Source organism: Dromiciops gliroides, chromosome 2 (genome assembly GCF_019393635.1).
Source record: "Dromiciops gliroides isolate mDroGli1 chromosome 2, mDroGli1.pri, whole genome shotgun sequence".
Taxonomy (NCBI): domain Eukaryota; kingdom Metazoa; phylum Chordata; class Mammalia; order Microbiotheria; family Microbiotheriidae; genus Dromiciops; species Dromiciops gliroides.
In genome coordinates, this window is record NC_057862.1 from 370,174,795 (window position 1) to 370,201,584 (window position 26,790).

At 40.3% G+C, this 26,790-nt stretch overlaps 1 protein-coding gene across 2 annotated transcripts in view; it reads left to right on the plus strand.

Moving 5' to 3' along the window:
- The window catches only part of CTNNBL1 (catenin beta like 1), a 200,454-nt gene extending 174,204 nt beyond the window's left edge, over positions 1-26,250 (plus strand). For both annotated transcript variants that reach the window (XM_043983996.1, XM_043983997.1), the window contains exons 14-16: positions 13,333-13,470; positions 13,852-13,924; positions 26,025-26,250. In XM_043983996.1, the coding sequence (XP_043839931.1) occupies positions 13,333-13,470; positions 13,852-13,924; positions 26,025-26,113 (300 nt within the window). In that variant the 3' untranslated portion in view covers positions 26,114-26,250. The remainder of the gene's footprint in view (positions 1-13,332; positions 13,471-13,851; positions 13,925-26,024) is intronic.
- The last annotated feature ends 540 nt before the right edge of the window (positions 26,251-26,790 follow it).

Consider the following 26,790-nt stretch of genomic DNA (forward strand, 5'->3'; position numbering starts at 1 on the left):
TTTTCTCCTTGACCTGTTTTTCAGGTCAGTTGTTTTTTATATCAGAGTCCTTATATTTTCTCTTATTTTTTTTAACATTTTATTCTAATATTTCTAGCTGTCTCATAGAGTGATTGGGCTCTTCTAGTTTTCAGAGATTCCATTTCTTGGCTAAGGTTCACCACTTTCTCTTCAAAGTAACTTATTATCCTTTTAAATCTTTGCTCTAGAGTTTTTATTTAGTTATTGATCATGTTTCATTTCTTCTAGATATTAACATAGTCCTTATGGAAAATCTACTTTTTCATTTGGGTCTCTGCTTGAATTTCTTATACAGTCAGATTTGTAGTAATTTTTGATCCCAATTTTCTTTGATTTTGCTCATCACTCCAACTTTAGTTTCTGAGTTGAGGCTTTGTTCTAGGGCTAGGTTCTACTTTCTTCTGAGCTTTTGGATTGGTTGGTTGGCCCTACTGGCTTTCACCCTGAGTCACCTGGTTTCCTGCAGTGACCTCTACTTGCTGAGATTCTACCTTTCCGGATTTCTACAATTTGGAGTCAGCTGTATTTTCAGGACCCTCTTAATTCAGGAAAGAGACTAAAGGACATCAGAGTTCCCCAGCCTGGCTTGTCCACATCTTAGCACTGCTGCATCACAATGCCTGCTGCCATCCCAGGGGCTTCCAAGGTCCCTACTCAGGGGCTTTCTGACAATCCTGGGGCTTTCTCAAGGCATCTTTCTGCTCTTGCTGTCTATGGATATAGAACCTTTAGGCTATATATGCCCTAGGCCATTTCTATAGAAGTCACTGGGGCTTGGCTTAAGTAGTTTCTTCCCTTATTGCCAGTAGGCTTCTGGCTGACTTTTGGGATTTAAGAAGTCATTTGTTGTGGTTTCTCATTGGATTTCTTAGGTCTGTTGTAAACTGTAAAGCTTTACAGGAGTAGGTATACACACACACACACAGAGCCATCTTGGCACAAGTTCATAAAGCTCTAATTCTTTTTTAAAAAATAACTTATTTGCTCAAAGTTGTTCTTTTTGGGTTTGTTTTTTGTTTTGTTTGAGGGTTTTTTGGGGTTTTTTTGCAGGGCAATGAGGGTTAAGTGACTTGCCCAGGGTCAAACAGCTAGTAAGTGTCAAGTGTCTGAGGCCATATTTGAACTCAGGTCCTCTGAATCCAGGAACGGTGCTTTACCCACTGCGCCACCTAGCTGCCCCCTAAAGCTCTAATTCTGAGGAAGTGTTTTCTTCCATTAAATCTAAATGTGTCTTTCTGTAACTTCCACTAGCTGCTCATAGTTCTTCCATTTGCATCTAAACAGAACAAGTCTAATCCCTCTTCCATACTGCAGCGCTTCGGATAATTGAAGACAAACATATCCCTCCTAAATCTTCTCTTCTCCAGGTTTCACATCACTATACCATTAGCTTATCCTTTGAACTCGAAGCTCTTCTCCATCCTGTTTTCCCTGCTCTGGGCACTTTCTAATTTGTCGTTATCATTCCTAAAATGTCCAGAATTGAAAATGGTATTTAGATGTGGTCTGACCAGGGGAAGAGTAGAGTAGGACCATCACTACCTTAATCCTGAAAACTATACCTCTGAATACAACCTGAGATTATATTAACTTTCTTGATTTCCATAGCACACAGTGTTGATTTATTGAGCTTATAGTCCACTAAAATACCCAGTTGTTTTCAGAAAGCAGTTATCCAGCAGTACCTATTATAATTTTTGCTTGTGAAGTTAATGTTTTGAACCTAAATATGTGACTTGACATTGATCCCTGTTAAATTTTATCTTATTAGATTTGACTCAATGTTTTAGTCTGTCAAGGGTTTTTTGTTGTTTAAATTTTTATCTCTTATTTTTAACCTCTGTGAAGTCTCCAAAACTGCTCTCTTCAAAGTTCTTCATGATTTCTTTTTTAAAAAAAATTTTTTTTAGGTGAGGCAATTGGGATTAAGTGACTTGCCTAGGGTCACACAGCTAGTAAGCGTTAAGTGTCTAAAGCCAGATTTGAACTCAGGTCCTCCTGAATCCAGGGCTGGTGCTTTATCCACTGCACCACCTAGCTGCCCCTTCATGATCTCTTAATTGCCTCATCTAATGGCCTTTTCTCGGTACTCACCTTTCTCTAGCCTTTGACACAATCACCTTCTCCTTGACACACTCTTCTCTCTAGGTTTTAGTGATACTAGTCTTACCTAGTTCTACTGCTACCTCTCTGACCACTCCTCAGTTTCCTTTGCTGGATCTTCATCCAAGTCATGCCCACTAATTATGGGTGTCCCACAGGGCTCTGGCTTGGGCTCTCTTCTTCTATACTATTTTACTTGGTGATCTCAACAACTCCCATGGATTCAGGTATCATCTCTATGCTAATGATCCTCAAATCCACTTATCCATTCTTAACATCTCTGATGACTTTCAAATTTGAATCTCCAATTGTGTGTTGAACATCTCAAGCTGGATGGCCTGTCCAAATGTAGTCTTTTTTAATCTTAGTGCCTTCCCTCTGAAATAACCTCCAATTTATCCTGTAGCTGTCTTGTTTGTGCACAGTTTACATGTGGTTTCTCCATTGGACCAAGCTCTTTGACTATTTTTTTAACCTTTCTTTGTGTCCCCAGTACTTAGCGCAGTGCCCTATACACAGTAGGCATTTAATAAATGCTGGTTGATTAGCATTATTTTTTAACTTAGAGATCTTTTTGAATCCCAGCTCTGATATCCAGTGTGTCAGGTAACCCTCACTGCTTTGTGTCATCTGCACCTTTGATAAATGTGGCATCTAAGTCACTGATAAAAAAAAATAAAATTGTTAGCACAGGACCAAACACAGGTCTCTGGGGCACTCCGCTTGAAACCTCTTTCCAAGTTGATATCAAAGTGTTAAACTGTTTTTTAGGTTCAGCCATTCATCTAACTCCAAATCCACTCAATTGCACTGTCATCTCTCCATCTATTCCACATCTTTCCATTTTTTTTTTTTGCATGACAACAGGAGAGATATTGTCAGATGCCTTATGAAAATCTAGGTTAACTTTATCTATGGCATCCCCTTGATTTACAAGTATGGTAATCCAGTGAAAGAAAAAAAAAAAAAGAGATAGACTGGCATGACCTTTTCTTGATGAAACCAGGCTTGTTCGACTCTGAGATCTTTTTAGAAATGAGATGAGATACCATCTCTCTCCCCCCCTCCCCTTTTTAAAAAATATTTGAAACCATCAAGTTATAATAACTAGAGTACTGGGCCTGAAATTAGAAGACCTGGGTTTGAGTCTAAGCTATGCTGTTTATCAACCATTTGTGACCTTGGATAAGTTATTTTACCTCTTTTTAATTCAGCTTCCTCAACTATAAAATGGGGCTCAAAATATTTTCCTTGTCTCTCACCCAGAGTTGTTGTGAGCATCAAATGAGAGAGTCAACATAAGCACTATATAAATGTTAAAATGCCATGTAAATATGGCCTGTTATTGTCATCGTTATCCCTCCCTCTCCTTTTGAGGAATTGCTGAAAATGATGGTGTAAACCTTCCCACTTTTCTCTCATTGAAATGATACATAAACCATCCCACTTTTTTTTTTTCCCTTTCAGTCCAAGAACTCAGTATAGCTATGTGCTCAACACCCTTGAGGCCCTTCAACAATAAGCATCTTAAGCTGTGGAGTTATAACAGGGTAGATAAGTTGCTTTTGTGACAATAGCAGGTTATATTTCATGTCAATTTCTGTGGCTCTTCTGAAAGTGTTGGCATAGAATTTGAGCTGTCAGCAGCCAATATCTGTTTCATCTTTCTCTGTGCTTAATGCGCCTCCAGTGATCTTTTTCTTGATGATGATTTGTAGTCATAGCTGAGATATGCATTTTAAACTGTAGCTTTTGAATACACACTCACTGCCATGTGTCTAAAAGCAGTATGTCTGCTTGTGCTTTGTCAGTTTAGAAGTTCGGAAGAAAAAGAAAGCTGGTAGAGTCTGGCCCTACACTTTTGACTTTACCCTATCGATTTGCAAGAGCCATATTTAGAAAGATCCTAGAGAACAGCACGCAGTTGCTTTGTTGTGAGAAAGATCAAATTATGTGAAAGAAAAAGCCACCAGGGACACTTTTGACCTAATTGAAGAAACTTAATTTAATTTTGCAAGACTCGGTCTCTTGTTCTCCCTTTTTTTATCCCCTTGGTGGACTTATGCACTCACAGCTTCCATTATTAATTCATGTTATCCAACTTCAACTGGGCACTCATTACAGCAAGGGAGTCCTTTTATTCCTCCCTAATTGTGTATCTCACTCCCCCAAAAAGCCATTCCAAACCTTCTCCTCTTTCCTCCTCACTCTTCCCTTTGTCCCCTTTCTCTCAGCTGAGGACCTGGACTCTTATTTTACTCAGGAATTTGAGGCCGTTTGACATGAGCACTCTCCTCTTCCATTCTTTTCATCTCAAAAATCCTTTACACTACCCAGTTTTCTTTCCTCCTCTCTCCCATTCTCTGACACAGAAGTGGCTCTTCTCATTGCCTAATCTAGTTCCTATACATGTGCTTTTGATCTCATCCCCTCAGGTTTTTTTCTTGAAGGTTACAACCCCATTCATCACTTCTGGAGAATCTTCCTTTCACTATCTAATGATTCCTTCTATGTTGCTTTCAAGCAATTCTTAAAATTTTTTTAAAAAACTTTTAAACTCCATTCGTAAAAAATGTCCAAGCCCTACCTTTATTTCATTCTATAGCTCTCCCCACCCCTCTCAGCCAAACTCCTGGAAAAAAAAAATCTACTACATTTGCTGCCTCGGCTTTCTCTCTTTTAACCCATTTCCTTAACCCTTCCTAATCTGAATTTGATCTTAACACTCAATTGAAACTACTCTCAGGGCCAGCTAGGTGTCACTGTGGATAGAGCACAGGCCCTGGAGTCAGGAGGACCCGGGTTCAAATCCTGCCTCAGACACTTAATACTTACCAGCTGTGTGACCCTGGGCAAGTCACTTAACCCCATTACCTTACCAAAAGAAAAAAAAAAAAAGAAAAGAAACTACTCTCTCCGAAGTTATGATTGATCTCTTATTTGCAAAATCTAATGGCCTTTTTTCAGTCTTTATCCATCCTCTCTTCCTGGATATTCTTTCCTCTGAGTTTTCATGATGCTACTTTTTCCTGGTTTGTTTTCTGACTGTTCCTTTATCTCCTTTGCTGGCTCATCATCTATATGATCATCAGATTGATGAGTTTCTGCACAATGAAATCAACTCAGAAACTCACATGTAGCCTTTCCTGATGCCTCTCAACCACTAGTGTCCTCTCCCCCAAAATACCTTGCTTGTAATTGTGTAGTATTTACTCTCTTTATATTTATTTTTCTATATACTTAAATATGTACTTGTTACCTTCCCCATTAGAATCTAAGTGATTTGTGAGGAGAAATTGCTCAGTTTTTATACTCATATCACCAGCATTAGTGTGTAATAGTCTCATACTTAATAAATGCTTGATTAATTGTTAAGCAGACAACTCTCAAGTCTGCATCTCCAGCTCTAACCTTGGACTCTGGTTTTTCCATTTGCTTATTTGACATCTCCAGTCTTTCTGATAACTGACTGTAACATGTCAAAATCTTAACTTACCCCAAAATTGTATCCCTTCCCCAAATCTGTTTTTTGTCAGTAACTTAACCATCTTGTGTTTTCCTGGAGGGTCTTTCTTTTATTTTACCCATTCTTTTTCTCCCCACATCTACTATAACTATGTGTCCCTACCTGGGTTTCTTTAAAAAAACAAAACAAAACAAAAAAACCAACAAGATAATCTTTGAGGTTCCTCCAAGCTGTTAAGATTTTAATTCTACATCCTACCAGTTCTTTTTTCATAATGTCTGAAATCTACTTCTAGCTACAAATTTCACAGCCACTACCTTATTCTAGATCCCAAGATCCAAACTTTTACACCTTCTTTCTAGCTAATTTTCCTATCTGTACTTGCTCCCAACACCTGGGCATCTATATGACTAAAATATCCTTGCTCTAACAATGCTTTCATTGTGATTCCACCCCCACCTCCCCAGCTGAGGAACCGCCTGTGTTTTCCTGTGGCTCATCATTTCAGATATAAGCTCCTCAAAGCACTCCATCAACTGACCCCTCTATACTTCTCAGACATCATCTTTAATTACTCCTCAGTGTGGCACCTATGTCCCATCCAAACTAATTTGAACACAGCTCACTAATTTTCTGCCTATGCCTATAAAATATTAGATCAATACCTAAATCAAAACATTCCTTCCAGAAAGCCCTTGAAGACTAACTCATACTGATTTTTATAGCTTCTTGGATCCTCTGAGACCTAGGAAGTTCATTTTTACTTAAGGATATATTGTATTTTATTATTCTGGTATCATATGTGTATGCATGGTCAGCCCAGATAGATTGCAAACTCCTCGAGGACAAAGACAGAGTTTACTGTTTCTTTAATATGTTTTGTGTTTCCCCCCAAATACTACAGCATCTAGTTGCCCCATTCTATAAATAGCTTCTCAGAAACACATAGTGAAAATGGGATATTTTCCTGTCAATTCTCCATGCTTATGGACTCTCAGGAGTCCCGAAGCAGGAAGCTATAATTATGCATAAATGGGAAACAAAAGAGGTCTTCTTATTTTTAAATGCTTTGGATATCATGCTTTGCTGCAAGACTGCCATGTAAGTGTTAATGCTATTACAAAATGACCATACAATTTGCTACTCAATGAAGCTGGGAATTAGTGTTGGCGATCTGCAGGGCAGTATAGGGCCCAGAGCTTGGCAGGCCTCTTGCTTTTTTAAACTCACAGCAGCAGAGTAGAATCCTTTAGGAAGGAGAAGTAAAGCAACAACTTGTATTGCTATGGGCTGGCCCCTTGGGCAAATAAAGAGCAGCACTGTCTGCTTCTAAACAGCCTCCCAGGGCTCCTTGTTGATGACTGATGGCCATACGGGCTCCTAGGAATGCTTGGAAAATAGGAAGCAAAGGGAAATAATAGGATCCCCAGGGGAGATTTGTTCATAAAAGGCAGCATTGAAGAAGAGGAAAGAAAAATAGCCTAGAATTAAGAAATGGATGGTGATACATTCTCTGAACTTGACCTACCCTTTTCCATCTATGTGTATTTATTCCTTATGCTTAGAATGTCATCCCCCTAACCACGATTCACTATCCCCACTTCTGCCAATTGATGCCAATTAATCTATCCTTTAGGCCCAACTAATATACCATTTGCTCAGGAGAGCCTTCCTCCCTCCCTCCCTTTTCTTTTTCCTTAGATCTCTCATGGCACATTGTACCCCTTGCATATACTTATTATTGATTGTATCAGTTATTTGTGATATGTACATGCTTTGTCTCCCTTGCCACACTGCCTTTCTTATATGTAGACACACCTCTTATTTGTCTTACATTCCATATATTCCTATACTCAGCAGAGCCTTGCAATAGTAGACAGCAAATATGTGTGAGTTAAACTGTTGTCAGATAGTATTTATTAAGAGCCCATCTTCTCACTCCACTATGTCACATTTCTTTCCCTCAAGGAGCTTATAGTCTAATGAGGGAGAAAAAGAAGCCCATTATTACAATACAGGGTAGTATGCAGTAAGCACTCCAAGGAAGCAAAAGTTACAAATATAGAGCTGCAAGAGTTCAGAGGAGTGAGGGATTACAGGGATACAGGGAAGGTTTCATGGATGAAGTGGTAAATAATAAATGAGGGGTCCTCTGGGATTTAATAGTATAGTCAGAAGCATTCCTGCCTCCCAGGATCCTAGGGAGGAAAAGTGGTATAGTCCAAGGGGTTCAAGGAAAAGATACCTTTGGCTTTGGTAACAACTAGAGGAGAATGATGCTAGAGACAGAGTACATGGGAAGAAGTTCCATTAATTTAGGCAAGAGATTCTTTATGACCAGAGGGCTATCTGGGCCCTGGTTTAAAGAGAAAAGGAGTGGATTTGTACAATCTTAAGGAAGAGTCAATAGGGTGTGTGGAAACTAGAAAGAAACAGATTTAGGTTCAATTGAAGAAAAACTTGAAGTAATCAGAAGTGTCCAGAAATAGACTGGGCTACCTTAGCAGATAGATTGTGGGTTCCTCTTCCTCAGAGGTCATCAGACAGAGACTAGTTACTTACTTGTTGGGGATGTTGTGGAAGGCATTCCTATTGAGGTATAGATTGGGCTAGTTGACTTTGGCTGTCTTCCTTTCCCTTTGAGATTCTGTGATTTTATTAATTCATTCAACACACTTTAAGTACCTAGTAATGTTTACCTTAGGTGATAGGAATTTTAGATTAAAACCATTTCTTGCCTTTGTGATACAGTCTAGTAGGTAGAAGAGGCACAAACAGGTTACCTTATACACAATGTTACTTGAGAAACACATTAGAGAAATACAAAAGAAAGTGCTATGTAAGGTCAAAGAATAAAGGAATCAGTCATCAACCAGTGAAGGAAGTAGTATTTCATTCCCTTTAAAGAATAAGGGAAGGGCAGCTAGGTGGTGCAGTGGATATACCTTTGGGCCTGGAGTCAGGAAGAAGAGTGCAAATCTAGCCTCAGACACTTACTAGCTGTGTGACCCTGGGCAAGTCACTTAACCTCAATTGCCTCACTAAAAAAAAAAAAAAAAAGAATAAGGGAGAATTCATGAGGTAAAAGAGCAAGAGAGGATATTCTAGGGACAGGCAAAAGTGTGAACAAAGGCACCAAGACAGAGTGGTGAGAAAGCTGAAAGTAGATCACTTTTGTTAGAATGTCATTTATGTGGGTGCGTGTGTCTAATAGGAGGTCATTCTCAAAAATTAGACTGTCCAATCCAAATATATACAGAAATAAAGTATTTTGACAAATCAAAGTTCACTTTAGTTGCTTGTGAAGAGAGATATGATGATCTGTCACCATGTATAATTATAGTTGTCAATGGGACAGCCAGGTTTTGTATCATGTCACCCCCCCCTTACCATGGCCTCCTAAGGTAAAAGAGGAACTAAGAATAAGCCTGGATTTATCCAAATAATTAGCCCATGTAGTTCCAGCTAATATGTATGGAGAAAGAGTTTTCTGTGCATGGATTATTAGTTTTCTCCTCTTCTAGATATATGCTCTTATATAAGCCTTATACATAAAGCTGCCTGCCATTCACCAGTTTCATCACATTAGAAAATATTATTCCTTGATCACAAAAAGATAGAATAGATAATTCCAATTAATTGAAATGGAAAAACTTTCACATGAACAAAAATAGCACATTAAATATCTCTGATGAGGGGCTGATACCCAATATACATAGGAAATTAACATAAATCCATAAGACCAAGAGCCATTCCCAATGGATAAAGAATTACAGGGGCAGCTAGGTGGTGTAGTGGATAGAGCACTGGCCCTGGATTGAGGAGTACCTGAGTTCAAATTCGACTTCAGACACTTGACACTTACTAGCTGTGTGACCCTGGGCAAGTCACTTAACCCCAATTGCCCCAACAAAAAAAAAAGAAGAAGAAGAATTACACACTGTAAATAGCCATATAAGATTACTACAAATCACTAATAATAAGAGAAAAGTAATCAGGACAGTACTGAAGTTTCACCACAGCCCCAGCAAATTGGCAAAGGGAACAGAAGATGGAAATAGTATTAGAGGGGCTGTGGGAAGACAGGCAAACTAATGCATTATTGGTAGAGCTGTGAATGTCCAACCATTCTAAAAGCAATTTGAAATTTTGCTTAAAAGGTGACTGAAATGTCTGTGCCCTTTGCCTCAGAGATCTCACTCCTTGGTATATATCCTAAGGAAGTAAAAAAAAAAAAAAAGAAAGGTCTCATATACAACAAAATATTCAAGGATTTTTGTGGTAGCAAAGAACTTTAAACAAAGTGTCCATGGATTGGGAAATGGCTAAAGAAAATGTGATGCACGAATATAACAGAATATTACTGTTTGGGGAAAAATAGGGAGACTTATGAACTGATGAAGACTGAAGTAAACAAAACCAGGAAAACACTATAGACAATGTAAACAGAAAACAGAAAAATAAAACTGAATGTTGTATAATTATAATGACCAAAATTGGCCTTGGAGAGGAGTGGAGAATGTGTACTTTCTTTCCTTCATTGCAGAAGTGGGACCCCATAAGTATGAAATATTTAAGTCACTAAGCATTTATTAAGCCCTCACTATGTGCCAGATAGTTGCTAAGCACTGGGAATACAAAGAAAGGCTGAAACAGGTTCTGCCCTCAAAGAACTCCTTCCAGTGAGGGAGATAGTAGATAAACCTAAGTACTGTGAATTTGGGGACAACTTCTTTCCCTTAGTTAAAGTAACTTCTGAGACCACAGAAACAGAGCTCTAGGATTTGTGCTTGACTTTCTTCTCTGTTTGCAACAATAGGATGAACAGAATATTTTAAAAGAGGTCACCACCATCTTAGAGATTTCCTGCCTATATAGGGAATTCTGATAAGACTAAGCTCAAAAGAAATGCATTTCCCACAGGAACAAACTTGACCTTTAACCCCTTTTGTGACCCTGAGACTTGCACACTTCCTCCACAGAATGCTACTTGAGTGGCAGTGTACTCTAAGCAAGCCTAAAAAGCTATAAAAATCCATTCTGTGCTATAAAAAGTTGAAGCTGCAATCAGCCTGAGCAGTCTTCCTTAGTATACTAACAAATTTCTTTTTAATCCATTTACTTTTTTGTGTGTTTGTGAGTCAGTTGGGGTTAAGTGACTTGCCCAGAGTCACACAGCTAGTAGGTGTTAAGTGGCTGAGGCCAGATTTGAACTCAGGTCCTCCTGAATCCAGGTCTGGTGCTCTATCCACTGTGCCACCTAGCTGCCCCCAATCCATTTACTTTTGACCCCCCAGTTTAATAGAAATGATAATGGGTAAGATTTTCCCTGGGCTTTCAAGAAACCAGGCTGGAAAATTCTCAAAACAACATATACAAGCTAAATTGGAGACAGTCTCAGAAGGATGGTAACTAATATTAAGGAGAACTGAGAAAGGCTTCTTGCAGAAGACGGGATTTTAGCTCAGACTTGAAGCAAGCCAAAAAGTTGAGGGGCAGAGGAAGGGAATTTTAGACATTGAATATTGTATATAATCAAACTGATTTGCAAAAGTATCTTTTTTTTCTCCCTCTTTTTTGATCCTTTTTACGAGGAATAGCTCACTGCGTGGTTTTGGTGGTTTCTGACCTAAAAGTGAGAAGATAAAGAGAAATTAAAGATGAGGAGTGGTGTTTGAGGGAGCGGTCTACTAGAGTACTGGAGGGAAGAGGATATGGGATCAAGGACATATAGGGAGACTGGTTTATGCAAGAAGGACAATCTTGTTGTCAAAGACTAGAGGAAATATTTGGACAAAAATATTTACAGCAGCTCTTTTTGTGGTGGCAAAGAATTAGAAATTGAAGGGATGCCTATTGATTGGAAAATCACTGAACAAGTTGTGGTATTTTATTGTAATAGAATATTACTGTGCTATAAGAAATGATGAGTAGGCTGATTTCAGAAAAACCTGGGAAGACTTTTATATGAACTGATGAAAAATGAAATGAGCAGAACCATGAGAACATTGTACCAGTGATAGCAGTATTGTATGATGATGATCAACTGTAATGACTTAGCTATTCTCAATAATACAGTGATCCAAGACAGTTCCAAAGGACTCATGATGAAAAATGCTGTTCATCTCCAGAGAAAAATCTGATGGAGTCTGAATGCAGATTAGATCATATTATTTTTCACTTGCTGTATTTTTTGGTGTTTTTTTTTCCAATTTTGGGTTTGTATCTTCTTTCACAACATGACTAATATGATATGTTTTGTATGATTGATATCATGCAGTATCAAATTGCTTACTGTCTCTGGGAAGGGAAAGGTAGAGAAGAGAGGGAGAAAATTTGGAACCCAACTTTTAAAAAAAAATTAATGTTAAAAATTGTCTTTATGTGGAACTGGGGAAAAAATAAAATACTGTTTTTAAAAAGACTAGAGGAAAGGAAAAGAGAGCCAAGGATGATGTCAGGGAGTTTTGAGAAGTAAGGGGAAGAGGAAGCTAATAGGAAATGACCTCAATTTTCTAAGTATTGTTGTAAGAGTTGAGGTTCTCACATCAACTAAGGCCTAGGAGAAGCTTGATGAGAAGTGTGAAATGAGTGGGCTTTGAATTGAGTCTTGGTTCACTTTTTTATTCATGTTGAGTTTGCATTTTGATCATCTCAAGTTTTGCTGATACTATATTCTTGTGGACATTTCCTGGCAGGTGGTCTGTGGAATTAATTTCATTTTTTCAAGAGAAAGTATAGTGATTGGAAGCCTTGGATTTAAAATCAGGATAACCTGGGTTCAACCTGAGCCAATCACTTAACCTCTGTGACCCTCAGTTTAGTCATCTGTAAAATATAAAATATAAATCAGTCAACCAGTCAATCAACAAGTATTTCTTATACTATGTTCAGGTACTGTTTACATGCTAAGACAGCCAATACAAGGATAATGATAATAAACACTTATGGGCTTGTTGTGAAGATTGAATGAGATAATATGTTTAAAGTACTTGCCAAACATAAAAATGCTAAATAAATGTGAGCTGTTATTATCTCTTCTTTCTTCATAGCCTAAAGATGACACACATTGTGAACATGAAACTAGCCTAAATGGACATTTCTTTAGGAACTTACTTTCTTCATCTTAAACCTAAGCCCATGTGAACCTTTTGATAGGTCCTTTTCATGTCTCAGGCTTTGACCAGTTGTCTTTTGGCTGCCATGACACAGCAGGATGTCTTATCAGAGAATATTATGCAAGATGGAATAGAGTGGAGGGAGTATAAGGAAAGCACATTGGGATAAGTAGATTTGTGTCTTGTGGTTGATCATTGAATCCATAGGAATAGATGCGTTATGTAAAGTAATAATGTAAGATACACCACCAGTTCTCAAAATGTGTTCTGGGGGATCCCTGAAGTAAAAATTCTTTTTATAATAATACTAAGATGTTTTCATTTTATCAGTAGATATAACCTACATAAACGAAAGCTCTTGGTGGAGGGTGGCAGTCAGTCCTCAATAATTTTTGAGTGTAACAAGGTCCTGAGACCAAAAAGGTTGATAACTACCATTAAACACAATACTGGGGAGTTCGTGCACACAGTTGAAAATTATTTGTCAAGGAGTATCTGAAATAATCAAAAGACCAGCTAATTTGGTTGTGGGGAGAGTGGAATAGAATGGATTGTTCGTAAGAGAATTGCCTGTTGTTCTGTCTCCGTCCCTATGCTTATTCTTGAACTTTAATTTATTTCCAGGACATGGTACGACGAGGAGAGATCATTGATGACGACATAGAAGATGAATTCTATCTCCGTCGCTTGGATGCTGGGCTTTTTGTCCTGCAGCACATCTGTTACATCATGGCAGAGATCTGTAATGCCAGTGTCCCCCAGGTAAATACCCTTATGTGCTTCTTCCTTTTTGACATGTGTAGATCATCTCAAAAGAATAATATTGAGGGGGCAGCTAGGTGGCACAGTGGATAAAGCACCGGCCCTGGATTCAGGAGGACCTGAGTTCAAATCCAGCTTCAGACACTTGACAGCAGCTGTGTGACCTTGGGCAAGTCACATAACCCTCATTGCCACACAAAACCAAAAACAAACAAACAAACAAAAAGAATAATATTGAGACTGATCTCATCCTTGCTTCTTCTTTGTACTGACTTATTTTCGCATAGGCACCATTCTAAGCACATTGGCTGGAAGAGAAAGAGCTTTGCTAACATAGTCTGCTAAAAAAAATTAATCTCTTTTTCTTTTATTCTCTGACAGATTCGCCAAAGGGTACATCAGATCCTGAACATGCGTGGAAGCTCCATCAAGATTGTCCGACATATCATCAAAGGTGAGCACTTTACAGTCAGCTGTGGAGAACCGGGCTGCACTTCCTCTTTCTGAGCCCTTGACAGTGGCGCTCTTTGTCCTCTTAAGTTTATTTTTCATTTTGCTATAGCTGTCTAGGTCATCTTTTCTGTTTTAAATCTGTCTCTCTAAATTTTTATCTCTGTTCATGAATTCAAGAGGCCAGAATTTACAAAAACTAATGTCCTCCAATATATCACCAAGGCTAATCACCTCTTACCTGGAGTGTCCTGATAGCCTCCTACCTGGAGTCCTTTCCTCCAGTCTTTGCCTGCCTCTAACCCCTTCTTCACACTACTGCCAGAGTACAAAGTAGAGCCATTATGTTGGTCTAAATATAGGCCACACCCTTAAAATGCAGTCTCCTTTGTAAGGAACAAAATAGACACTGAAAAATAACACCAATTATAGTTCACATAAATCAGATTTGGGGGAGAAATATAGTGTGTACTTAGACCCACATGGTCCTTTAGCCTCATAACCTGGCTCAAGGCCACCTGTAGCACATTAGCATCCACTGGGTATTTATCCTTCTAGACCAAATTAATGTGGATCACTGTATGAAAATACTACTCTTCACTTTGAAGATGTAGCTGTTGTGACTTGCAGTTTTATCTTTTAAATGGCATTTACCTTTAACGCCCACATGTTCAATTAGAATTTTTATTATTCTCAGCTCTCCCTTCATGCAGCCCTTCTTTTGCCTGCATCTCAACCCCTGTAGTCAAAATAGCAAAAGTGGATTTGGTGATCTGCAGGGAAGGAAGTGAGTATGGTCATGAGCTGTTATCACAAAAGAGGCAGGATGTTTTTCCCTTTAGGAATTCCTCCTTCCTTTCATTGGATGGTTAACCTCAACTGATTGTGTGGGCATTTTAGATTACTCAGAGTTTTAAACCAGCCTGTGGGATCCTCTCTCTTCTCTAGCATCAGCTGTCTTAGCCTGCACGGCCTCATAAACACGCTGAGGTCATTTTCACTCCTAGTCCTTTTCCTTTTGCCCAGAACAACTCTCCTCTTCCCTTCTTGATGTCCAAACCCTACCATTCAGTCTCCATCTTCCCTGGTCTGTGTTTTCTGAACTCCTTGAAGACTAAACTGTAGCATAGACTTGGCTGTTCTGTATCGTTCTGTGATATTCTTGGGTTAATGGAAGTGACTTTGCCCAAATAAGCAATAACTTTTGTACCTCCATGTCTTTTAACCCCTAGCATGGTTCTGAACACATAGCAGATATTTGAGTCCTCACTTCCTCTTCTGGGCCAGTTTTCTCATGTAGTGGATATCCTCTGGGTTAATAGCATCGGCACAGTAGTCCATTTAGCTGACAAAAGAGGGATGTATCTGATGTTAAAGCCCTGGCCTGTCTGCTTCAGGTGGTATGTTGTATAACGGGGGGATAAATGTTTCTTCCTGCTGATAGGTTGAGTGGAGAAGCCTAGTCATCCATACTTCTAACCATAGTCTTCTTTGACTCTCCCCTCCCCTTCATCTCCCCTATTTAATCACACATCAACTCTCTGCTCTCTCTGTTGAGGACTTTGTCTTATGTTTCACCAAAAAAATTAAGGTCCTTTGTCAAGAGCTCCATCTTCTCCCGTTTATTTCATGTCACATCACTCATATGTCTTCTATCCTTCTCTCCCTTTACCTTCCTGTCTCATCCCTTCCTCTTGGAAAACAAACCCCTCTACACACCTAAGCAATCCCATCCCACTCATCTTTTTTTCTATTACTATTCTCTAGATCCTAATAATTAATATTATCTTTGGAATCCAAACTAACTTTCCATCCCATCCTGTATTTTCCAGCAAATTACCACACTTTCCCACTCTTCCTTCCCATATCATCCCTGCTCTTTCACAAATCTTTGATCTCTCCCTATCTACAGGCGGTTTTCTTGCTTTCCACAAAAACACCCATCTCCTTATCCTTAAGAAAATCCTCGTTTGATTTGACAATCCCTACAAGCTGTCATCCTACATGTCTCCTCCTTTTCATGGCTAAACTCCTCAAGAAAGCCATCCACAATCGGTGCCTCCTTATCTTTTCTCACTCTCTTCTAAATCCTCTGCAGTCTGTCTCCTGTCCTCATCATTCAACTGAAACTGCTTTCTCCAAAATTAGCCATGATCTCTTAATTAGCAGATTTAATGGCTTTTCCTCAATCCTCATTCTAATCTCTTAACTTCTTTGCAGTCTTTGACACATTTCAGTCACCCTCTTCACTTGACTGCTCTTTTCTAGGTTTTCATAACTCTTCTCTCCTCGTTTTCCTCCTACCTGACTGATTGTTCCTTCTTGGTCTCCTTTGCTGAACCTTCATCTAGGTTATGCTCATTGCGGGTGTTCAGTTAGCATGCCTATGCAGATCATCTTCAGATCCATTTATCAGTCTTAACCTGTCTTTCACATCACCAAATGCTTATTGGACATCTTGAGGTGGATGTTATGAAGACATCTCAAACTAAACATGTCTAAAACAGAAATCACTATCTTTCCTATCAAGCTCTGTCCTCTTATCAGTTTCCCTATTACTATCAGGAGCACCACTGTGGCCCCAGTGACTTGGGTTTGCAACCTCAGGTCCTCACTTGTACTCCCCCCTCCCCCCCATTTGTTGCCAAGTCTTATTGTTTCTACTTTCACAATATCTCTCACATATGTCCCCTTTTCTGCATTTGATTTTCCATATACTGACTCCATGTTTTTGTTTCCCATGCCTGGAATGTTCTCCCTAATTACCTTTGTTTCCTGATTTCCCTGGCTTTCTTTAAAACTCAGCTCAAATCCCAGTTTCTACAAGAGGCCTTTCTGAAATCCTGTTCCCCACTCACTGCTAGTACCTCCTCTTCAGGATTCTATCTCACTCACACACTGTATGTATCTTGTATGTAAATAGTTATTTACATGTTATCTCTCCCATAAGAATGTCAGTTCCTTAAACACCTTTCTTTGTTTTCCCAGAGCTAAGTATAGAGCCTGGCACACAGTAAGTGCTTAAAGAATGCTTGTTGGTTGTTGACAGACATGGAAGATAGCTAGTGTGAATGTATAGCTATGTATCAAGTTCAGAGAACTGGCTTGGCTGGTAAATAAAGTTCACACATGGGAGTCATAGCCAGGAGCTAGATTATGTAGCGCCTGAAATGTCAAGTTGAGGAGTAGAAGGAAAAACCCTGAAGGTTTTTGAGCAGGGAAGTAATATTCAGAACTGTGCCTTGGGAAGATGATTTTGACAGCTCTTTGGAGGAGGGTGGATGGGAGAGGGGAGAGACTAGAAGCAGACTAATGAGGCTGTTATTGTAGTCTAGATGATGAGGGCCTGAACTAGCCTGTCCCCTTTATATGAGTAGAAAGGGGATGAATATGAAAGATGATGTGGAGGTAGATTTGATAAGATAATCCATTGGCTGTGGAAGGATAGTGGTGGCAAAAAGTCAAGAATGACTAAAGTTACAAACTTGAATACCTGAGAAAATGGTGGTGCCCTCAACAAAACTGGAATAAAATGGAGGGGGACCAGGTTGAACATATTGAGTTTGAGATGACCATAGGACATCCAGGAGGAGATGTCCATCAGGTATTTGTTGATTTAGGGCTGGAATTTAGGAAAGAGATTAGGATTATGTTTATAGCTTTGAGAATCATCTGTGTAGAGTTGATATTTGAATCCATGGGAGCAGAAGAAGATGGTCAATGGTGGAAATATATAGATAGAAAAGAGCCCAAGACATAGCATTAGGGGATATTCATGGTAAGAGAGCAAGAGATAGAAGATGATCCCAGGAAGAAGGCAAAGAAGAAATAGTAAGATGGTAGAGGAAAACAGGAGAGAGTGGTGTTATGGAAGCCAAAGAAGAAACTGTCCAGGATAAGAGTGTGGTCAGCAGCATCAGAAGCTGCCAAGAGGTAAAACAAGATAGGCACTGAGGAAAGGTCCTTGAATTTAGCAGTTAAATCATTAGTAATCTCATAGAGAAACAGACACAGACAGACATGATGGGGGAGACTTGAACACACTTGTAAGGAGAGGCTGAAAATGGGAGAAAGGAAACAATCAATGACATCAGGAGTCATCAGGAGTCATCATGAGGAAACAAGATGGAGTTGGAGTTTGAGGATATGAGTAGGAGGCATTGGCCTGGGCAAATAGAAGAAGCATCTCTTCCTCAGAGACCAGAGTAAAAGAGGAGCTCTCATCTGGACTGCTGTGATAGTCTTAACTGTTCTGCCTAGTGTCTTACTCCTTCTGTCTGTCCTGCACAGAGGTCCTTCCTAATGCATGACCGATCACACCAGTCTCCTGCTCAAAATCCTTCAATGACTTTCCATTACCTGCCAGGTAAAGCCCATGCTCATTGGCTTAACATTCAAGACCCTCCACAATTTTACTCCGATTTCCCTTTCTTTTTAGTTTAATTCAACAAAGACTCAGAGGTCTACGTGGACACTATGTGATAAATGCTCCAGGTGCACAGTGCTAATAATTAGTTGAGAGTGGGAGAAAGGTTGGTAGCCATATCCTGATAGTCTGCCAAACTAGACTATGTACAAGTCTTGTGCTTTCCTGCCTTCCTGCTTTTTTCACATCATTACTTCTAACCAGCAGATTCTGCTTTACCTCCTCTTCCTGAGCTAAACATCTTCTAAGAAAACTTCTCTTGAATATTCTTCCCAGCTAGAAGTGATTCCCTCCATTTCATCAGACTTAAACTCCTTTTATGTACTTAACATTCTAGTTTATATTATCTTATCTTATCCCTTGCTTATTTTCTTCCTACTAGATGCTGTGTACATTAGGGAATGCTTAATAAGTGTTTATTGATGAATGCATGTTTAAACTAGCTGCTAGAACTACCACATTTCTGATGTCCCAACCTCAGTCATGCTCAATTCGTCTTGGAATATTCCTCTTTTCCCTACACTGATAAGCTGCAGTTAAACAGTCAGGTGAAGCACTGAGTACAGTGGAGACTCATCTTGCCCACCTCTGTGGATGATGCCAGTCACCTGTACTCTCTACCATCCAGTCCAATGCAAGACATATCTGGACAGCTTGGTATATTTTCATAGATGCTGCCAGGAGACAAATGTAAATGTGATGGGATTGAGTGGGTGTATGTATTGAGGTGGTAAATAAAAATGTGGTTGTGATATACTGGGGGAGTGTGGGGCCTTAGCAGCATGCTAGGCTCGTGGAGTGTAGCACCCATCTGTTGTTCCTTCCCTCCCCAAAAAATCCAACTGAAAACAAAAGCTCATAAAGAGAACCAGCTCATCAGTCTGTCCTTCAAATTTAATTTTGTTTTTCAGTTCGGGTTGCTTTCTTATTTCATTTTGTTTGCATACTAATTAGATGTGAGCTTTTGACTTTGATTTTATGGCCTACATATTTTCTAAGGTTTGCTGGCAGCATGACAGCTGATGTATCCCTTGAGGTCTCAGAAAAGCGCTGATGATGCAAGCACAGCAGGGTCCCTTTTTCCTATATTTTTTGGTTTCCTCCCTCCCTACATTGGGGTTGCCAAGCAAACTGGGAATAATTGATGGCTCATTAAAGCCCCTTTCTGCAGACGGCTTCTTCGTGTTCCCAAAGTACAGCTTCCCTTGTTGCTGACTGCCTGGTAGGTTCTGAGGGATGAGTGGTACTTACATAGACTTGAGAATTAGCACTGGTTTCCTTGCTCATCTTAATCTGGGGCCAGGTGCTGAAATGGTGGCATCTTTGTACACATTTGCAAAGTTTTAATGTGATAGTGGATAGAGAGAGCCATGCGTGTTGTCATGTTTAATTGTCATCTTGTAATAAGGAAAGTCATATTGATTGGTTATTTTGCCATTATAAGCCATAAAAGGGAGGGGGGGAGAAGCAAATTTATGGAAAATGAAAATTCAGGGGAGCAATTTCTAGTTATGAAAGGCCATCATATCAAAGGTTTAGGCTTGTTTTCTTTGGGCCCTTATGGTAGAACTTGGAGAAGTGGTTGGAAGCCACAGAAGGGCAGATAATAAGGAAAAGCTTCCAACATTCGAGCTGTTGAAAAAACAGGCTGCCTTGAGAGCTGGTTCCCCATCACTGGCGAAGAGATCACTGCTTCTGTTAACTGCTTATCTGTTTGTAGGAAGTAGCACTGTTCAGTTACCTGTTGGGATAGAAGGACTCCAAGGTTTCTTATAACTTGAAGACTTTAGGATTCGATGAACTGCAATTTCAGCTTTTAAGTTTTAAAATGTTCCTAGCAAAAGTTAATAGTAATCCCTTGGATTTGTCTCACTTTGTGACTTACATAGCCTTTACTAACTGCCCACTCCTCTCTGTGCCCTGCCCCTCCCCTCTACCCTTAGCTGATCACAACACTCCCTTCTCCAGGGTTCTCTGGTTCCTTATTTGCACCCCTCTCTCCATCAAGAGTTCTTTCAGCAAGTGTCTCAGTCTCCCTGGCAGTCTGAAACTCCTTAAGGGGAGGAGGGTCACTTCCTCATATCCCCTGCAGTGCTAAAACAGTGCTTTGTGCATAGTAGGTCCTCAGTAAGTATTTATTGAATCACAGCCAATATATTATCCTCATTTTACAGATGAGGAAGATCAGTCTCTGCAGATTAAATGAACTGGCCAAGGCTGCACAGTTATTAGTGTTGTACTTCTGAGATTCTCTACACTGTACTGCTCTGAGTTCCTTAAAGACTTTGAAATCTCAGGTGAAAATTGCTAACAGAATCTAACTCCAGATATTAGGAGGAGACAACTATTGTATAAGGTACCAGGGTGATTCTGCAGAGAAAAACATCAAAGATTTTTGAAGCAAATATAATCAGTAGTGAGCCAGAAAGACGTAAGGACTGTAAAATTATTTTAGAAATTGGCCCTTGGCCCTTTAATTTGCTTGTGCTCTTTGTGGTTTGAAATATCCTCCTAGATCCCTGTAAACAAGCATTTTCATATTGATTTTTGTCCACTTGGTAACCAGTGCATTTCCTCTGGGTTTTTAATGCCACAGAAGCCGATAGGTTTATCCTTTGTTGTGTACGCAAAATACACAGCTTTGGGAGTTGCAAGGAACAGCTGCTTCAGGCAAAGTCCCACTTGAATATTTGGCCACTGAAAAGGAGCCAGGCAAGAGAAAACGCAGCCAGTCAGAATCCCAACACATCCTTAAATCCCAACTCATCCTTAGCCTGAAGATGACACCACACTGGAACACGGTGGCTCTTTTTTAAGCTTGAGAGAAGGAAATGCTCACATCCGCATTTGGAAGCAGCCAAGATTTAAAACAGGTCGGGGGTCTGTCAGCTCCTGCCCTAGATCTGAATCCAGCAGTTAGGGCACAGACGAGGGTCTGTGTTTCCTTGTGTTATCTCCATAAACAAGCCAGTAGCAGAAAATCTTATGGCTTTCATTGTGAACTGCTTTGGCACAGGCTAAATTCTCTCCATCCACCCAAAAACTCCCCACAACAGACCTTCAGGATTGTTGCTATGGCTAGGTAGCACATGCACAAGCATAGTTTCAGTGGGTTATTTGGTTGGATTTTCATGAAATCTCCAGTGAATTTTCATTCTGTTCCTTGCTATTTCACTTGTTCTCACTCTGTCTAAGATATCCTCCTCTTCCTCAAGAAATGTAATTTTTAGAATTTCTGAAGTTTTTTTTTAAGTTAATTTCTATTTGGCAAAACCCTTAAGACTTCTCTTCTGATCCAAACTTTATTTTTCTTCGGTAGAAATTTCTCTAAACTTTCCTTAAGGTTCAAATGTCTTCTTTATAGCCTTGGGAGAAAGATAACTTTGGCTCCTTCAGGATTTCTCCATAATCATTAGTAGTTTGTAAGCAAAATTATTATTGCTTTCCTTCTCCACCATGCCCCTTTAGAGGGTAGGAATTTGGAGCTAGAAGTCCCAAGGATCTGAAGAAGATTTGTGAGATCCTCTGGTAAATGTTTGCCTGGGAAGAGAGCACTTTGCCATCCTCCATCTTCATCTCTCCCTCCTCCCTCTTTCTTAACATAAACAGAACAGCTTGTATTCAGTGTCTGAATAGTAAACCTGCTGTCGAAAGTTTGCTTTAATATTTATGCGTTCAGCACTGCTACATGTTCTGAGCTCCATCAAAGCTTTTATTATAAGAGCATTTGAAAAGGCTGGGGAAGTAGAGAAGCTGCTGATGTGTGTGCCATCTCTTACGCTCTCTCTCTCTCCACCCAACTCATCCTCCCTCTCTCTCCTACTCCCCCCTCCCCGAGTGTATCTCTCTTCCCCCCCTCTACCCGCCCCCCCCCCCAGAAAGCAAAGAGAACTCTTTCCCCAAGACCTCTGGGAGAAATCTGTTTAATATTTATAAACTGCTACTGTAGCTATAATAACCAGAGGTAGCTGGCACCACCAAGATTTGCTGCAAATAGGACTGTGCTGTGGAAACAAAGGGTGATGATGGATAAAATGGAAAACTGGTACTCTTCTCCAGTTTTCATGAGGAAGGAAAGAGGTATGAGATATACTGGTCACGGGAGGGACTAAGTATATGTAGGCTCGAGAAATCACCAGCCATCTGTGCAATGACCAAAGAATGGAGATGCTTTCACTCAACAAGCATTTACTGAGTCCCTGCTATAGGGACCTAGGTGGTGCAATAGATAGAGCACTGGGACCGAAAGAAAGATCTCAATTCAAATCTTGCCTCAGATACTTAATAGCTGTGTAACCCTGGACAAGTCTCTTTTTAACCTCTGATTGCCTCAGTTTCCTCATCTATAAAATGGGGGTTATAATAGCACCTACCTCCCAGCATTGTTTTGAGGCTCAAATGAGATAATAATTGTAAAGCACTTAACACAGTGCCTAACGCATAGTAAGCACTATATAAATGTTAGCTAAAATTATTACATGCAATATCCTGTGTTTATGTACCTTTGTTTAAAGATGAATAAGCTCAATCTAAGTTCTGGCAAGAAGTTTAAAAGCTGATAGGGGAAATAAAGTGTATTCAGATAACTACACCTGGGAGCACATGTTAATTGTCTAAGAGGTACAAATAATGCTCTGTGGGTTCAGAGGTGAGAAAGGTCACTTACAGCTGTAAATGGTAACATTTGAAGAAGTGGTCCCTTTATGTGGATAACTCCCAAATCTCCAACCTCGACCTCTCCTGAACTTGAGACTTGCATTTACAGCTGCTTGACAGACAACTCATCCTAGATATCTTGCCAGCTCCTCAAGTTCAACATATCTGTGAACTTAGTTTCTCCAGACTTGCCCCGAGTTCTGACTTCTTGTTTCTTTTATTAGCACCACCAGTCTCCCGGTCATCCGTGCACAAAACCTTAGAGTTATCTTTTACATGCAGGCCACACCCACTAAGTATGGGTGTCCTGTTCTGTCCTGGGCCGACTTCTCTTCTCCCTCTAGACTATTTCATCTGGTGATTTCATCAGCTTTCATAGATTCAGTCATCATCTATGCTGATGATGGTTTTCAAAACTTTATCCAACCCTAACCTCTCTTTGACTGCTAGCCTCATGCCTCCAACTACCTGTTGGACATCTTGAACTGGATGTCCCATAGACATCCATAGACATCTTAAACTCAATATGTCCAAAACCAAACTCATTACCTTTCTCCCAACCTACCCCCACTACTTAATCACCCAGCTTCATAACCTCAGTGTCATCCTTGACCTTTTGCTTTCTCTCAGTCCCCATATCTAATTTCTTGCTAAGGTCTGTTGATTTTACCACTATAACATTTCTCATATACATTCCCTTCTCTCTCTGATACTGCCACCAGCCTGTTGCAAGTCCTTATCACTCTATGCCTGGGTGGCCTCCCTGCCACAGGTCTCTTCTCACTACCCCCTGTCTTCCACTGAGCTGCCAAAGTGATTTTCCCAAAGTTTCGATCTAACCATGTCACCTCCCAGTCAATTAATCCCGTTGGCTCCCTGTTGCATCCAGGATCAAATACAAAACTCTTCTGCTTGACATTCAAAGCCCTTCACAACCTGCCCCACTGTCACCACATACTCTTCATTCATACGCTGACTTCTGTGCTGTTCCTTTATCAAGACACTCCCATTTCCCAACTCCAAGTATTTGCACTGGCTGCTCCCCCACCCACCCACCCAGGCCTGGAATGCTCTCCCTTATCTCTGCCTACTGGCTTCCCAACTTCCTTCAAGTCCCAGCTAAAGTACCATCTTTGGCCCCAAAGGTTATCAGACTGCGCATAACTTTTGATCCAGAGTAACTCTCAAAGATATCTAACATACCAGCTTCTACAGGAAGCATTTCCCAATTACTCTGTTGATTTAGTTCCAGTTTCTCCTGTGTATAGCTTCCATGGACACAGTTCTTTGCCGATTGTCTTCCACATCAGACTGTGTGCTCCTTGAGAGCAGGGGCTGTCTTGCCTTTCTCTTCATTCCACTGTGCTGAGCACAGTTCCTGGCACATAGTAGGTGCTTAATAAATGTTTATTGAGTCCCTGCTTTAGGGAAGCTTACTCTAGTAAGCTGTTCAGAACGGATTGAATGGGATGACACTGGAGTCAAGAGAGTGGGAGGAGGCTCTTCTAGTATACTAGGAGAGAAGTAATGAGGTCTTTAATCAGGGTTGGTGACGTAGGAGCGGGCAGCATAGGACTTGTTGGAGGGAGATTGTTGCCTTGATAGGAGCTGGCAACTCAAAACCACATTGGTACCTGAAGCAACTTTGCTCAAAGGTGTTCTTGTTACGTCCTTGCCTCTTTATAAGGTCATTGCGTCCAGGTGCCCTGCAAGAGTTTTTGCTTCTCTTGAACACTTTAGAAATAGCCGACTTAGCTAAGAGGGCCTAAGAGACCCCTCTTGAAAGCTTACAGGCATGCAGAAGGGCTTTCATTTGGGAGAGGGAGTGCTTTACAGGGCTCACCAGGGTAGTCACATATAGCCATCAGGGGAAGGGCAGTTTTCTCCTTACCTTCAAATAAAAAATCCATTAAAGGTGGTTTTTCTTTTCCGGACCATGTTACAGTAGAATTCTTAGACAAAGTAGTCTTCTAACTTTGGGGGCCTCTTCGGGGGAAAGACGGTTCATTCTGGGCCCGCATATAAAAACAGGCAAAATGCACAGACCCTCCAATCACTGCCTTCACAGAAGGCACCTCCAATTTTGAGCAAGTCTACGTCTGTCTCTTTTTCTTATAGGGTGCTCAGTGTTTGTATAAAGATCTTAGTGGAGATAATTCAGCAAGTAGATTGCCTCAGACTTTGGTTTTCCTTCTGTTTTGCACTTAAACCCTGGAAGTGATTAGGGTCCTCCAGGGAGGCCAACTTTACTGCTGGAGAATCAGCACCCCAGAGGGGCAGCCTCTTCTCATTCCCTTCCCTCATAGGTCACAAAGCATTAGAGGAACAAAGTGTTAGTTCATTTCATTAAGACTCTTGCTATAAGAAGGTGCCCCGAGGGTATTAAATTAAACACCACACTGTTTCATAATGGTTCTTTCTCTATCTCTCCTGGGGATGTGACAGCATTCCTGGCAGGTGAGGATGATCTATCACTCATTGATCCTCTCTTCCAGCCATTTCCTTCCTTGCTTCCTGTTGCCTCTCTAGTTCCTGAAGGTTCTTTAATATCAAGCATCACGTTTGTTTGCAGTTGAAGTGATGGAAGGAAGTCTGTAATAAGGGATGATGGTTTCAGGTGGAAAATGCACAGCTGGACCATGTCTGCAGCCCAGATCGTGTTTTCCTGCAGATGTCTGTAGTAATAAAGAGTAAGAGGAGGAATTACAGAAAGTGGCAGGAGCAGAATTGTTTCCAAATTGTAATAAGGTTATTTTTTCTCTTTTCTCCTTCCTAAGTGCTTTTCCACTGAGGATCACTAGATGCTTTCATGGTGCAAAAGCTTTTCACCACCTGAGAGAACACCTGAGAGAGAGAAATCCATTGCTCACTTTTTAGACACATCCCAGTCAGGGGTGAAATGAAACACAGTCAGCACAGTGCCTGTGGCGGTGCTGACGCACACACAGCATGCTTCTTAACCCCCCCCCCCCCCACACCCCATCAAGTACTGATCACTGTTCTTCTACCTTTGTTTCCTCAGAATATGCTGAAAACATTGGTGATGGGAAGAACCAGGAATTCCGGGAGAATGAACAGAAGCGTATTCTGGAACTGCTGGAGAATTTTTAGTCTTATTCTGCCTTTCCTTTCACCCCTCACTCAGATTGTGAGCTCCATGTCTGCTTCTGGTCCCTTCAACATGAAATGCCTTTTCTAGGACACAAATTTTAATTTGGCTTTTGGACACATTAAAGTTAGTTTTGGTATGCCTGGCCTTGTGTTTTTTCTATGTGTGCATGAATACCTTTCATAAAAAGAATGGTGAGTTTATGTTGCTTCCCAGTTCCATCAGTTTTCTCATCTGTAAAATGAGAAGGTTGGACTAGATGTTCCTCAGAACTGTAACCATCTGATTCTTATAACATTCAGCATACAGAATGTGGCTGCAAAGACCTGAGACTAATTTAATAAGCAAATAAGAAATAAGGCATTCAAAATAATCAGCCCGAGTGACTTCATGCTTATTCCAGCAAGCTTGTCATTGCTCAGAAACATTTCTGGAAATTCGTTTCAGAGCCCGTTTATGACCCATGTGAGACAATTGGCCTCCAAGATTTGTGGTCCTATATTTGTTCACCAAAAATAAGCCCCAGTTTGACTGCTTTCTTTATTCACTAGCTATGACTGAATATCTTCTGACTTTCCAAAAATTAAATCCATCACCTTTAAAAGAAGATTTTTTTTTTAAAAAGAAAACCTACTGTTGAGTCTAAAAATAATGTACTTTGAAGGCAATTCCAAGATGG